The following is a 14472-nucleotide window of genomic DNA, read 5'->3' on the forward strand; positions in this document are numbered from 1 at the left end:
TGGATGCAAAGCATTTTTTTTTTCTTCTTGTGGTCAGGTTGCACTGCCTGCTGGGTTACAAAGTACAATTCCAAAAGGCATTGGAAGCTTCTTCATTTCCTTCTGTTTAAATGGAAAAGAAATTTGGCAGCCACTGGCAGACTACAGTGTTTCAAAGAACAGAATAACATTAACGCCCCCTTCAAAAACACTCCAGCTCAGGCTCAGAGCAATACTTACACAGTTAAGTCAGTGTTTTTCAAAAACTACCTGTCTAGCCTTTAAAGAGATTTCAAGGACCTTTTTACATAAGGGTCAGCGACACACCATCTTCATTTGGTTTCCTAAAAAAACTAGATAATAATTCAAAAAGATTTATTGAGAAATTTCAATTTATAAACTTTTCGGTCTTGTAACAGATCAGCCAAGTTTGATTGGAAACATTTTGTGAAACTGCAGAATAAACTAAACTATTACTAGCTTCCACCAGACCGTCTTCTGTATTCAACGCTTTTTTCGTAAGTTGAATACGGAATATAGCTAGATATTTTACTTTATAATGTGTTATATGGATATTTTTCTTACACAAACCCTTCAATTCACTTCAAGGCCTTTATTAATCCCCCGGAGCCGTGTGGATTACTTTTAAAATGGATGGATGCACTTTTTTGGTCTTCAAATTTTGAGCTGCCATTCACTGCCATTAAGCTTAAGAGCCAGGACATTTTTTTATATAACTCCGATTGTGTTCGTCTGAAAGAAGAATGTCATATACACCTGGGATAGCTGGGATGGGAGTGAATTATTTGATAATTTTCATTTTTGTGTGAACTATCCCTTTAAGCAGTTTATTAATTACATTTTTGTGAATGTCCATACAACATTTTTCATGACCTCGATTTTCATGATACTCGATAAATCATAAGTGAAATGTTTCAAAATATATATATTTTTTTTTAACAAATTTTAAAATATTCTACAGAATGTAACATTTGTTATATTGTGCTTTTAATATTTGTTTTTGCGCTTTAAATAAAAAGAGAGCTTTTAAAAATGTATTAAACCATGTTAAATGTTAACATTTTGGGGGGGTTGGGGGTTACAGTTAAAATTATATTTGAAAACCATAAAGAACAATAATAATATGATGTAATTAAAATATTAATCTAAAGCAATAAGTATAAATTAACAATAATCATAAGTATAAAATATCAAATAATAATATATCATAATAGTATCATGCAGAAGTCTTCCATTATATTTCTATAGGACAGGAGGTCATGCACAACCTTGCTTTTGTGATTGTCATGGTTGATTTGAGTGCTAGGGGGCACTCTGACTTTTCAGACGTTCATAAACCAAAACATTGTCTCATCCCTATGGAAGGGCTTTAAAGTGTTGGACTAAAGCTATCTTAACTAAACCACACTTTCTCTCCCTCTTTTCTTCTCTCCTGCTCTCTCATAGACGAACAGGGTCTGTTTGGCTCCCCAGGCCCCATCCAGCTGTCTGACTATAACCATTGCTCTCTGTGCTAGATGTTCCAGAGCTGACTGCTGTGCAGGGCATGTCTGCAAAGAGAAAATATACTGCCTTCAGACATACTCCTTTTTCTCACAGGCTCAATGACGTGATATTACAGTTCATCAGTCAGCGGGCTGAGGCTGTTTATGTAACAGTATATGGTTTGCATAAGCATTAACATATGATTCAACATCAGTTGTGCATTATACATCATCAAGCTTTGAAGAAATAAGTCACAATAAATCAACAACAGGATGTCCATCCACACATTATTGTGATATGTTAAGTCCAAAAGATTTTAAATCACAACAGCATTGTCTGTAAAGATTGCCCTTTCTATGCTGCCAGCACACATGTTTCTAACAAATGTTGTGCAGTGGTTAGACTCCAACCATAGGCTTCCGAGACAGGTTGGAAAAAAAGGAGTGAGAATAAGCTGTATGGAAGAAAAGGCCATCGCTGAGTGAAGAATGTTTCAGTAGCCGGGTAAAACTCTCCAGGTTGCCATTCAGTGTCCAGCGTAAACGTCTACAGGGATAGTCTCGACAAATCTACCTTTTCAGAGGCTTTCCTAACTAAAATTGGCTGGGGAAGAGAGGCGAAAGGTATGCACATTCCTCTCACATATGTAGATGCATGTGTTTGCAATGTGATGAAAGAGATTCTTTGGGAAGTAGCATTTTTAACCAGTTTAGTAACTTGCATATATTCAGTGAAACTCTTGAAAGTAGTTTATTAACTGTAGCTGATAATGAAATAGAGATTGTATAGACATTAAGTTAAACTCAACACATTATTATTATTAAGCAAGACTGCAATAAAGCTCTGCTGGGAATGGAATTGCTGCTGTAACTTACTCGAAAAGCTATTTTCTAGAGCTATCTGTCTCGAAACAGTATGTGTGTAAGCTTTTATTTATTGCTGCAAGGAGAAAAGAAGCTTCCTGGTTTGTTTGAATAATAAATTCTGTTAAGGGTTATTATAGACTGTTTGTGTTTCATCTAGGCAGGCGGAAAAATGGATATCAGATCAATTTTTTTGTTACTCTCTTTGGGTGGGCCGACTTGGGCCTTCACGCTGGACTTTGACTATGGAGGTGTACCACTCTGGATCAACCGTTTTTTGGGAGAGCCGAGTGTTTTGACTTTGAAAGATCGGATGGATCCGGGCTGGTTTCGTGCTGTGAACGGACAAAGTTGTCCTTTGGAGTGTGACTGCCCCATCCAGTGGCCAACAGCCCTTTATTGTGACCACAGGGGCCTTGACCAGCTTCCCTCTGGCCTTCCGTCCCGCACACAGTACCTGTTCATCCAAGGGAATAATATTACTTTCCTTAGATCCGGAGCATTCGCCAATGCCACCAACTTGCGCTGGTTAATCTTGGATCACAATCAACTACTGAGTGAGCAACCCGATAATGCGTTGTTCTCCAATCTGACCCACTTGGTAAATCTTTTCATAAACAATAATAACCTGACAAAGATACCATCCGGACTGCCAAGCGGACTCAAGCAACTGCGACTCGCATATAATCATATCGAAACGGTTTCTGCAGGTGTATTCCAAAATCTGGGCAATTTAACGGTACTTCTGTTACAAGGCAACCGTCTGAAGATAATTGAAGAGAGCAACTTAAAAGGTATGTACTGGCTTTTAAATATTATTTTAACACATCTTTCAAATGCTTAATGTAGAGATGCACTGTTTGCCTGGTACAAATAAGCTGATATTTATTTTAATATTATGGTCGATAAATGGCCGTTAAATTAAAATGGTATAAAACGGGTAGTTTCAGTCCTTGATTCTGATTGGTCAATAGCTGTGTTTTATTACGATAAAACATGGCTATGACCTCTTCACCCAATGGTTCTGTGTATCACTACACAACACCCTAAGGGCCCTATCATACACACGGGGCAATGTGGTGCCAGGCACGACGCAAGTGTTTTTGCTAGTTTCAGCCTGAAACAGGCTGTTTTCATTTTCACGTCCAGCTCACATTGTTGAAATAGCAAATGCCTTTGCGCCCATCTGTTCGGCCATGGGCGTGTTGGTCTGAAAATGAGGTGTGTTCAGGTGCATTGTTGGCCCGTTGCTATTTTGAGGCAACTGTAAACAACTGCGCCATTGACAAACAAAAACTAAACGCAACAAAAATGCAATTAATGGCGCAATATATATATATTTGTTATTTAAAGAGTGCGTAAGTAATATGAGCCTATAGGCGGGTGCAAAACTGGCATACACTGCTTATTACACACACAGGGACGTGCAGCAGCACACACATTTTTAAATAGGAAAAATTAAAGGATTAAAATGTAAAATATTACAGTGTACATAAATATAAAAATGTTTACATGCCATAATGGATAGTCATTGCATGTATCAGAATTAGCCTAACTATTTGCAGTAATGATGAGCAAGCAGGCATCATTGGAAGAGCAGATCCGTTTCTTCACTAGAGAAACATTTATCCGCTTGCAAATTCCGCCATGTAAATAGCGAATCCACCATAGTGCGAGCACAACTGGATTTTAAAGGGAATGGGAGATGAGACTGATTGTTTTATTGCACGTTACGCCCAAAACACACCCATGACTCATTAAGAGACTAGGTACAACCCTTTAGACCATTTTTTCCATCGTTTGCACCAGTGCCATGTGCTTCAGACCATGTACCACTCTTAGCAACGTAAACATATGTTTGTTCTCACTGATATTGTTCATTGAAGCTTGCTGTATTATGTAGAGTATTGTGAGAAAGAGATCGAGTGTGCGAGTGTATATAGCATTTTCCTTCAGGTCGGTCCGATGTTCATAATAAAAAAATCCTCAAAAAAAAATGTCCTCTATGATATCTTGTCCTTAAAGGGTTAGTTCACCCAAAAATAAAAATTATATCATTAATTACTTACCCTCATGTCGTTCGACACCTGTAAGACCTTCGGAACACAAATGAAGATATTTTAGTTGAAATCCGATGGCTCAGAAAGGCCTCCATTGGCACAATGCACTGTACACTCTCAGACCCATAAAATGTACTAAAGACGTCGTTACAAAGTCCATCTCACTACAGTGGTTCTACAATAACTTTATGAAGCGACGAGAATAGTTTTTGTGCGCAAAAAAAACCTAAATAACGACTTATATAGTGATGACCGATTTCAAAACACTGCATCATGAAGCTTCGAAGCGAGTCGAATCAGTAGGCCGATTCAGCGGTTTGGACCGCCAAAGTCACGTGATTTCACGTGATTAATGGGTTTCCCATAACCTGACACTGACAGCACTAATCAAAGCATTTGTCAGTTGCGTCTTTCTGCTCCGTGTGCACAACAAGATTCAGTCCTTTCAATATAAAAGTCTTTGCTACTGACTGACTCACCCAAGACAGTTTTGCCACCATCTAATGTTCTAATAATGTAACTACTTGCCGTTAACGGTCAGTAACTATTTTTTACAGTAACTAATGATTTTCCTTCATGAAAGTTGCATTGATACATACATTTTTTGCCTTTAATATTTGTATTGTGGTTACGTTTAGTGCTGTATCGTGAATATGATTTGCGACGTGCCCAACAACACCCTTCAGCTGTGATTTATTCATGATACAGCACAGCCTCTCTAAAAGCTGTCTAAATACTTTTTTTTTTTACTGAACACTTAAAAGAATTCTAAATACCACAAGTGAATGTAGGCATCACAACATCATAAATGTACAGAATAAAATGGATATTCATTTCAAAATTTGCTAAAGATTAAATTTAACATTAATTATATTTAAATTTTAAAGTTTTTGAGTGTTTGATGGCAAATGTAATCTAAATGTAAAAAATAGAGGAAATGACAATAATAAATAATAATAAAATACTTAATATACAACTCCAGATACTGATACAAAATGAATGAATTAATAAATTAAATAAATCTCTAATATCTGATATGAGACAAATAAATTGTGCATCCCCATAAATCATCAGGAAACATTGTATTAAAGTGAATCATTCTGTAAACTCAGCATTAACTCTATCTGTTATGTTCTTCATCAGGTCTTGGAGGCCTCAACCTCTTGGATCTCAGTCACAACCTCCTGGATACTTTCCCCAAACATCTGCCTCCATCCGTCCAGCAACTTTACCTCTCCAACAACTCTCTGACTGGCCTGACCGAAAACAGCCTTCATGGTTTTAATGGACTCCGTTACCTACGGCTCGGACACAACAAATTGAAGAATGAAGGGCTTGACCCTAGGGCCTTTAACCTTACATCTCTGGTAGAGCTGGACCTTTCGTATAACCAGCTGACAAAAATCCCAACAGTTCCCACCACCCTTCAGTACCTCTACCTTGAGGTTAACCATATCCAAGGTGAGTTGATGTAAGGCTCTTGTTATACACAAACAAAAACACTGAGGTTTATTCTTTAGCACTCCATTGAGAAAAATCACCTCTGCTGAATTTCAAAGTGACAAAGGAAATTTCTCAGCCCAAAAGAGTGTTTCATGCCAAGTGTATTGACAGGATAATTGTGAGACAAGACAGAGAACCTTATTTTTTAAGATATTGTCTTGCTAATGTTACATTGAAAAAGACTCAATAAATTGCTTTACCAGAAGAGAGAGCACAACACTTAAATCTTACAGCAGATTTTCAAGAGACAAGATGTTTATAGTGGAAATAAAGCAGTGCTGACAGACTTTAGGAAACAATGGATTGGTTTTAGTCTACAAAATTATTTCAATGTGGCAAACTACACAATTTCTGTCTCACTTGGGAATGTGTATTTGAATTGAATTGGCCACACTGGAATTTTGGAATTTGAAGTTTTAGTAAAGGAAGTTTGTAATTTACTGGATTATGAGAAATTCAACAGTAAAGGGTATTCTGGGAAATGAAGGGCCCTATTTTAACATCTGAGAGCATGGTCTGAAGAGCATGGCGCAGATGCATTTAGATACGAATCCACTTTTGCTAGTTTAACGACGGAAAAAAACGGTCGGCGGGTTTCGTCCAAAAGGGTTGTCCCTAGTCTCTGAATGAGCCATGTTTTGGCCGTAATATCTAATAAACCAATCAGAGTGTCATCTCCCATTCCCTTTAAAAGCCAGTTGTGCTTGCACCATATTTGCTATTTACATGATGGAATTTGCGAGCAGAAAGACTGAACGCTTTTATTTTTAATATTTAAAAATGTTTGTGTGCTGTAGGGATGGCTCGATACCACAATTTTGTCTTCGGTACGATACCACAATCTAATACTGAAGTACCGATATTAAATCTATACCATACAGGGTCTGAATTTTGATGCGGTATTGCGCATAATTTTACTCACTCTCGCAAGTTTTGGGTTTATTAAGTGGGAAATTACAGCAAATGTTTATTATTAAATTAATCAACAAAGATTGTCACATCAATCAGTCATTTGGAAACTTTTTTGTAAGTAATTTCAACATCAGCATTACTGCGCGTCTCCATTGCTTCTAGCTTGAAAAGACATCGCACCTGCACTATAAAAGCAATTTGCGCGCTCAGATTCAACACTTTCGCTTCCGTTGCGGGACAGCTGACGGAAATCACTGCCCACGTCTTTTTAAACCTCGCCAATTTGAACATGCAAGCGATTTTATAGCATTTCGTAATACATATGGGATGAGAGAGAGTTTTCTTTGCGCTCATGCCAACAACAAACACACACACACACACACACACACACACACACACACACACACACACACACACACACACACAAGCCTAAAGAGAGCTTGCGCATTCCAAATTAAGTTGTTTTTCCTCAGTCAAATACACACAAAATTATGTCAAAATTGTCAATCTTTAGTGAGTAGTTACATAAACACAGTTGGTTATGTCTTTCGCGGATGTAAATAGTGCAATAGTATGTGTGCAAATATTATGAGGTCTAAACGTCACTGGTTGAAACGAACGCTGGAGATTTCTTTATATTTAAACGATACGATCTTATGTATGTGCGTTAATCAGTGTTAAAAGAAAAATGTCTAAATTAGATCGTTAGAATTATGCACTCACCTGTCGATCTCTTAATGTCTTACAAGTCAGGAATTAAGTGACTGATGCTTGGCAAGGTTTGATGGTTCTTCAGCAGTTTTATAAGCAAAGTAATTCCAAATTTCACGTCTACTCTCTTTATTAATGAGTTTTGTGCGTGTTGAGTGTTGAGTGAGATTTAACTGCTGTATTCATTTTGTTCTGTTGCCACATTTGCCGGTTTCACGTCAGTTTGGGTAGCGCGCTGTCACCTAGCGGTAAACTTTGGAACAGCAGCATATACCGAAATGAGCAAAATCATGATATCGTACCGTTTGAAATAAAATATATACCGGTATTTTTCCATCCCTTTTTTCCATCCCTCTGTGTAAAATAATAAGAAGAGTGTACGCACGTTGTGCCTTTAAATAACACAAAAAATACTGCGCTATTGACTTTAGACAAGGTTTTTCTTGGTCAATGGCACAGTCGTTTTCAGTTTCAGTGCCTGAATACACCTCGTTTTCAGACCAGCACGCCCATGGGCGAACAGATGGGCGCAAGTGCATTTGCTATTTAAACAACGTGGCGCAGGACGTGAAATTGAGAAACTGCATTGGGCTGAAACTAGCAAAAAAACTGTGTATGTTCTTCTATGTTTACCCATACATTTATTGAATATAAATAAGTATTTACCTATGATTTTTTTTCTAAACTTAAAGCTTTGTCAAACTTTCAGTTCATTAAGAATACTTCAATTCTGCATGCTACAGTATTTTCAAAATCAAATTTAAGTCACATTCTAGAACTGTTGTGGAATTTGAAAAGCATTCTAAGTTCAATTTTGTACACAAATCTGTCGGGAAGGCTGTCCCTGACTTTGTAATGCCTGGCCTTGTAAACCCAGCTTCTATGTCGCTACAGTCTTAGTGCAGCCAAGTGCAGAAATTATTCTAAACACAAATCTGTATGCTTGACTGCTCAAATGTTTGTCCTGATCAACAGTCTTATGCAATGAGGCTATGTTCTAAGGCCTGATGAAATAATTTCTGGCACGAGAGAATCAACATTCAGAATCAGGCAGGCCATGGGAAAAAGACGGAAAATGTGACAGGATTTCAGAAGAGAAATAACAAACTTTCCCTCCTCTCTTGGTTTACTTTTCCCCCTTTCTCATTTGTCTAATGCGCTTTTCACAACGTGTTTGCAGACGGACACATCCTGGAGAGACACAAGGTGACTAGAAAAAGTAGGTTAGCTGCAAGAGAAGGAGGGAGAAAGGAAAAAAGGAAGGTTTGGGAACATCTGTGAATACTCCAAAAGGAATCCACATGTGCTAAAAGCACGGTCTGTTCTCTCCCCCTCCTCCTCAGAAGCACGCCGAGCTCAGTTACAAGAGCTGTGCCACTGGCGAAGGCAAAGACTTCAGCAGACCTTTTTTTTCAGGCATTGGCCATGATTCACTGTTTTGAACCAACAAAATATCATGCCATTAGTAGCAGTTTACCAGCTTGAAGTAAAGTATTCTATAATTCTATAATATTCTAATTACTACCAAGCCACTATTGTCAATTGATATATTATAATCTAGAAGTGCAGGTAAGGAAAAGGTTAAACAACCCATCAACCTGTCAGATTTATCCTTTAGAAAACAAATGGAAAGAATACAATAGAAAATGTATTGACAAGCCCAGTTTAAAAGGCTAAAGAATGAGGATGGAGACACTGTGAGCCTGTTTTTCACATATATATTTCCAGAAAATATGATCATAATATTATTATTATTGCTGGATTGATGGGTAGAGGTGTGGAAAAACAGAGATACAAAATATTTACACACAATGGGCCTTATCATACACTCGGCATGGGTAGAGGTGTGGAAAAACAGATACAAAATATTTACACACAATGGGCCCTATCATACACCCGGCGCAATGCGACACCAGGGGTGAAGCAAGTATCTTTTGTTAATTTCAGCCCGATGCACTTATCATTTTCATGTCCAGCCGCGTTGTTTAAATAGCAAATGCAGTCGCGCCCATCTGTTCGCCCATGTGTATTCAGGCGCATTGTTGGCATGTTGCTATTTTGAGGCAACTGAAAACGACTGCGCCATTGACCAACAAAAACCTGGTCTAAAGTCAATAGCACAGTATTTTCTGTGTTATTTAAAGGGCACGTTAGTAATATGCGCCAATAGACGGGTGCACAACGCGCATACACTCTGCTTATTACACACACAGGGACACGCAGCAGCACACAAATATTTTTAAATAATAAAAAAATAAAAGGATTAATCTCTGGAGAAGCGAGGCCATGTAAATAGCGAATCGCCATGGTTTAAGCTCAACTGGCTTTTAAAGGGAATGGGAGATTAGACTCTGATTGGTTTATTGCACGTTACGCCCAAAACACGCCCATGACTCATTAAGAGACTAGGTACAACCCCTTTAGACCATGTGCCTGACACACCGGCCAACTTTTCTGACGTTAAACTAGCAAAAGTGGATTCAGACATGCCCTAAGTGCACCTGCTCCATGCGCTCAGATCGTTAAAATAGGGCCCCTTAAGTGCTTTGTAAACGTATATTGATTCTCTGTACTGAGAATAGTCTCAATGCCACCAGAGATACCTCATGGTCTTTCAGTTCATGGATTTTCACTAAACTCCTAAACTACAAGCTAAGTATTAGCAGCTTGAGCTTAAATACATAACCATTATTCTACAATTACAATCAGTATCTAAAACAGGATGAAACAGATCATTGAAGAGGTGCCAATGCCAGCGCACCTGTAACTTATTTACACAGGAAGCATTGGGAAGCAGCTCCTGTTTACGAGGGCTGTAGTTTGACTGGTGTGTGATCTAGTGAAGGATTGATGTCTACTTCGAATTCTCTGAAACGGCACGTCACATTAATCGCTGAATATGTTGACCTCATTGTCTTGCTATTTCTGTCTACAGTAAACAGTGGAAGAGGTAATGCCGTACCATTTTTTTTTAAACAAACAGAAATATGAACAGTCTTAGCCTGCTAGATAAAGTAGTTACTATGAAAGTTAAGTGGGACAAATGTGAAAATATGTACAAATAAATTAATCAATAAATAAATACCCTTCTGGTAGTGATTATAATGCTGCCATACTGGTTAAGATAATAAATATCCTTTACAAATAATATCAAACAAATCTATTTTTATGTTTGATCATGTGGCATGAACATTAAAAAACACTACATGCCAACTAAATTACAACAACTAATCTGTTCTGCTATAACTTTCCTCTTGTGTTGTCCAGAGTTCAACGTGGGCAGTTTCTGCAGGACAGTAGGACCCACATCATATTCACGTATGAAGATCCTAAGGCTGGACGGTAATAAACTGGAGTATCACAAGCTGCCTCCTGATTGGGTGTTCTGCCTACGTGTCCTCCATAACATTTATATTTGATCTAATAGAAGTCATTGCCTTAAGTAGCTCTACATTTTAAAGACTTTAAAATAGCATGCAATAATATTTTATATTATAACATAATATGTATATTTAGTCTGCACTAGAAAGCATGACAGCAGAATTAATTGCTCAGTGTTCAAGGTGCTAATGTTTTTAATAAGCATGTTGTAAATGGTCTTATAATGTTTTAATATGATTTTACTCTGGATGTACTGTATATGGGCAGCCATATTTTGTTTTGATGTACAGTGCAAGCCTTGAGGCTTGTCCTAGTCTTTACTTCAAATGTTCTAAGAATATAATGAAATCTAGTCTAACTGTTAAACATGTGAAAATACACTAACATTCAAAAGTTTGGGGTCAGGTTTTCGGTAACACTTTAGTGTGGGGAACACATATTCACTATTAACTACGACTTTTGCCTCAATAAACCCCTAACTTACTGCTTATTAATCATTAAGGTAGTTTTTGTAGCATTTAAGTATTGGGTAGGATTAAGGGATGTTGAATATGGTCATGCAGAATAAGGCATTTATATGTCCTTTATAAGTACTAATAAACCGCTAATATCCTCATAATAAGCAACTAGTTAATAGCAAGAATTAAACCCTAAAATAAAGTGTTACCGTTTTTTCAATACTTTTATTTAGCAAGGAATATGATTAAGTAAATTGATGAAAAGTGACAGTAAAGGCTTTCACACTGTTACAAAAAAAACTATTTAGAATACATACACTGTTCTTTTGAACACTATTCACTATTCTTGACAAATCAGCATAATAGAATGATTTCTGAAGAATCATGTGAAAGCAATGATGCTGAAAAGTCAGCTTTTCCATCACAGGAATAGTATTATTTTAAATTGTAATAATATTTCACAATATTATTGTTTTTACAGTTTTTTTAATCAAATAAACGTAGCCTTATGACCATATAAGAGACCATAACATTACAAAATCTTACCAACCCCAAACTTTTGAAGGATAGTGTAAGGCTTTTTGTTACGTATAGTCTAGAAAGTTAATATTCCATCGTTGCGGCACCTCTCTGTAACATTACAATGTATTTTATTCCAAACGCTTGTACTGAAAACGAAGTTCTAAGATTCCAATTAAATTAAACCCCTTGATGTCAAATTATATTGACAGTGTTGTTATATTCATCTGCGTTCCACAGTAATTTAGTTGATTCGTCTGTTGATTTGAATTATGCTAAATGCAGAAAATATTGAACATGGTAAAATCAAGCAGCATTAATTCTCATATCTTATGATAACAGCACAACCCTGCTGCATGTTTTGGCCTGGTCATTTTGTAATGAAAAAAAAAAAAAAGTTATTCACAACATTTGCAATACACTGCAATGCTGTATCTGCCAAGTTTAAAAAACTAAGTTATTACTTTATCTTTCTGAATTACTCAAAGAGTATAAGACATTGTCTATGACAAAGATAATGGATTTTGTGACAAGCACTTCTGAAACTGATCTTTGGATATAAACACATTCCATTGTGTGACAAAGAACGATCGCATGTCCCTCAGCGAGTATTCATAAACAAAATTAGTTTAGCCAAAACAAAAAGTGTCCACTAAAAGAAATGTTGCCATGATAAAGAATGAGATGTATTGGGTTCTTTTGTTTCTTGTACAATGTTTCTTATTAAATACAGTGGATATGGATAAAAGTTCCATATTTGGTTGGCTGGGATTCTGCTTACTCAGGCTAACACAGTGTCCCAACAAAACACATGGTGACAAGCAAATAAATCACTTCCAAGTTAATCCTACTTTCTGTCCTACTATATTTTTTCAGTCACTTGAATCTCTTTAGGCAGCATCAGTCCAAGATGCTCACTGAACCGAAATTCTGTTAAAACTCATAAATGACAAATCACAATATCACAAATCATCGACACAACAACAACAACAACAAAAAATCACAAAAGAGATGTGATCTGTAGAAGCATAGCAGTAATACAAGTTAAGTGTTTTTCTTAGAGGTCTACGTTCATTAATTCTAATGGCTTGTTTTCCCCCATGGCATATGGCGAATATGACGGTTTTGTGGGCGTTCCCAGTAATGCCGACCAAGTCTATTCGATGCAGCATTTTTGCTTTCAATGTGGACAGGCAAAAGACTTAAAGGGATAGTTCACCCAAAAACGAAATTTTTATGTTTATCTGCTTACCCCCAGGGCATCCAAGATGTAGGGGTCTTTGTTTCTTCAGTAGAACACAAATGAAGATTTTTAACTCCAACCGTTGCAGTGTGAAAGACGTATAATGCATGTCATATAATGCATGGGATATTTTAGAGTATGAGAGCAATGAGAGTAAAAACACATAGACATACGAATCCATATTAAACCATGCAGCTCGTGGCGACACATTGATGTCTTAAGACACGAAACGATCGGTTTCTGCGAGAAACCGAACAGTATTTATGTTATTCTTTCTTTTACCACTTATCAGACGAATGTCATCTAGTATTCCCAGCGCCATAACTTCCGGGGAATAAGGTATATATATATATATATATATATATATATATATATATATATATATATATATATATACGTATATATACGTAGATGCCTCATTCGATCCGATCCACGCAGACACTAATGAGGAATCTATGTATATATCTATAATCGCGCCAGTATTTTGCATGTATTTAGACCTTATTCGCCGGAAGTGATGGCGCGGGGATGGCTGAATGCAGAGCCATAGAAAAAAATTAAATAAATATGGATATTTTTCTTTCACAAAAGCACCGATTCGCTTCAAAAGGTCTTTATTAACACCACAGAGCCGCGTGGAGCACGTTATTTGACGGACAGATGCATTTTTTATGGACTTCAAAAACAGAGCAACTATTACTTCTATAATAATACTTCGATTAGCCAGAACATTTTTAATATAACTCAGATTTTATTCGTCTGAAAGAAGAATGTCATATACACCTCAGATGACTTGAGGGTGAGTAAATCATGGGCTAATTTTCATTTTTGGGTGAACTATCCCTTTAAGACACGGTAGACATATAAGAGAGCGAAGTCAACCACAGCATCTTCAAGAGAAGAGCTCCTTCTCACCAGTCCAAAGGAATGAAAAGAAAATAATACATCATGCTTGAACTAAACTCTCATTTCGTACAATAGTCCTGTCACAAGTCTGACTTGTGTTGGAACAAAAACATTTCCTGAAAAAAATGTTTGATCAATAAGACCAAATAAATGACTCCTTCATATCCCATATAGATGTGAGTTAATGGACCATGTGTTCAAGATGCCATAACTCTCTCTGGGACCTTTTTTTAAAACTGCAGAGCAGCCTTTGGACTTCACATTCCCCATTAGCAGAGCCATGACAACAGAAAGAGCCTGAAAATTGTACTTTTTAAAACAAAAGATGGATTAACCAGGAGGACTACAGTCAGATAATTCACCTCAAACTCATCACATACACATCATATTGATGCTCTTTCTATTTTTAAATCTTACCTAAATACTTATTT

The 14472-nt window shown here is 37.0% G+C and overlaps 2 protein-coding genes across 3 annotated transcripts in view; one reads left to right on the plus strand and one right to left on the minus strand.

Annotated features, from left to right (window-relative positions):
• fmoda (fibromodulin a) overlaps window positions 1-14472 on the minus strand; it is a 79748-nt gene that overhangs the window by 11133 nt on the left and 54143 nt on the right. The gene's annotated exons all lie outside the window — the stretch shown is intronic.
• LOC307143592 (lumican) lies at window positions 1942-12094 on the plus strand. Its single transcript, XM_079845319.1, has 4 exons — window positions 1942-2108; window positions 2509-3142; window positions 5552-5869; window positions 10802-12094. The coding sequence occupies exons 2-4, from the start codon at window positions 2521-2523 to the stop codon at window positions 10951-10953; spliced, it is 1092 nt and encodes a 363-aa protein (XP_079701445.1). The 5' UTR covers window positions 1942-2108; window positions 2509-2520; the 3' UTR covers window positions 10954-12094.

Source organism: Gobio gobio, assembly GCF_949357685.1.
Source record: "Gobio gobio genome assembly, chromosome: 19".
Lineage (NCBI taxonomy): Eukaryota > Metazoa > Chordata > Actinopteri > Cypriniformes > Gobionidae > Gobio > Gobio gobio.

Excerpts from the sequence above, each read along its gene's own strand:
- LOC307143592 (XM_079845319.1), top strand. The coding sequence starts at position 2,521 with ATGGATATCAGATCAATTTTTTTGTTACTCTCTTTGGGTGGGCCGACT. Across the intron at positions 3,143-5,551 it reads TGAAGAGAGCAACTTAAAAG|GTCTTGGAGGCCTCAACCTC; the intron begins GTATGTACTGGC and ends GTTCTTCATCAG. Across the intron at positions 5,870-10,801 it reads TGAGGTTAACCATATCCAAG|AGTTCAACGTGGGCAGTTTC; the intron begins GTGAGTTGATGT and ends TGTGTTGTCCAG.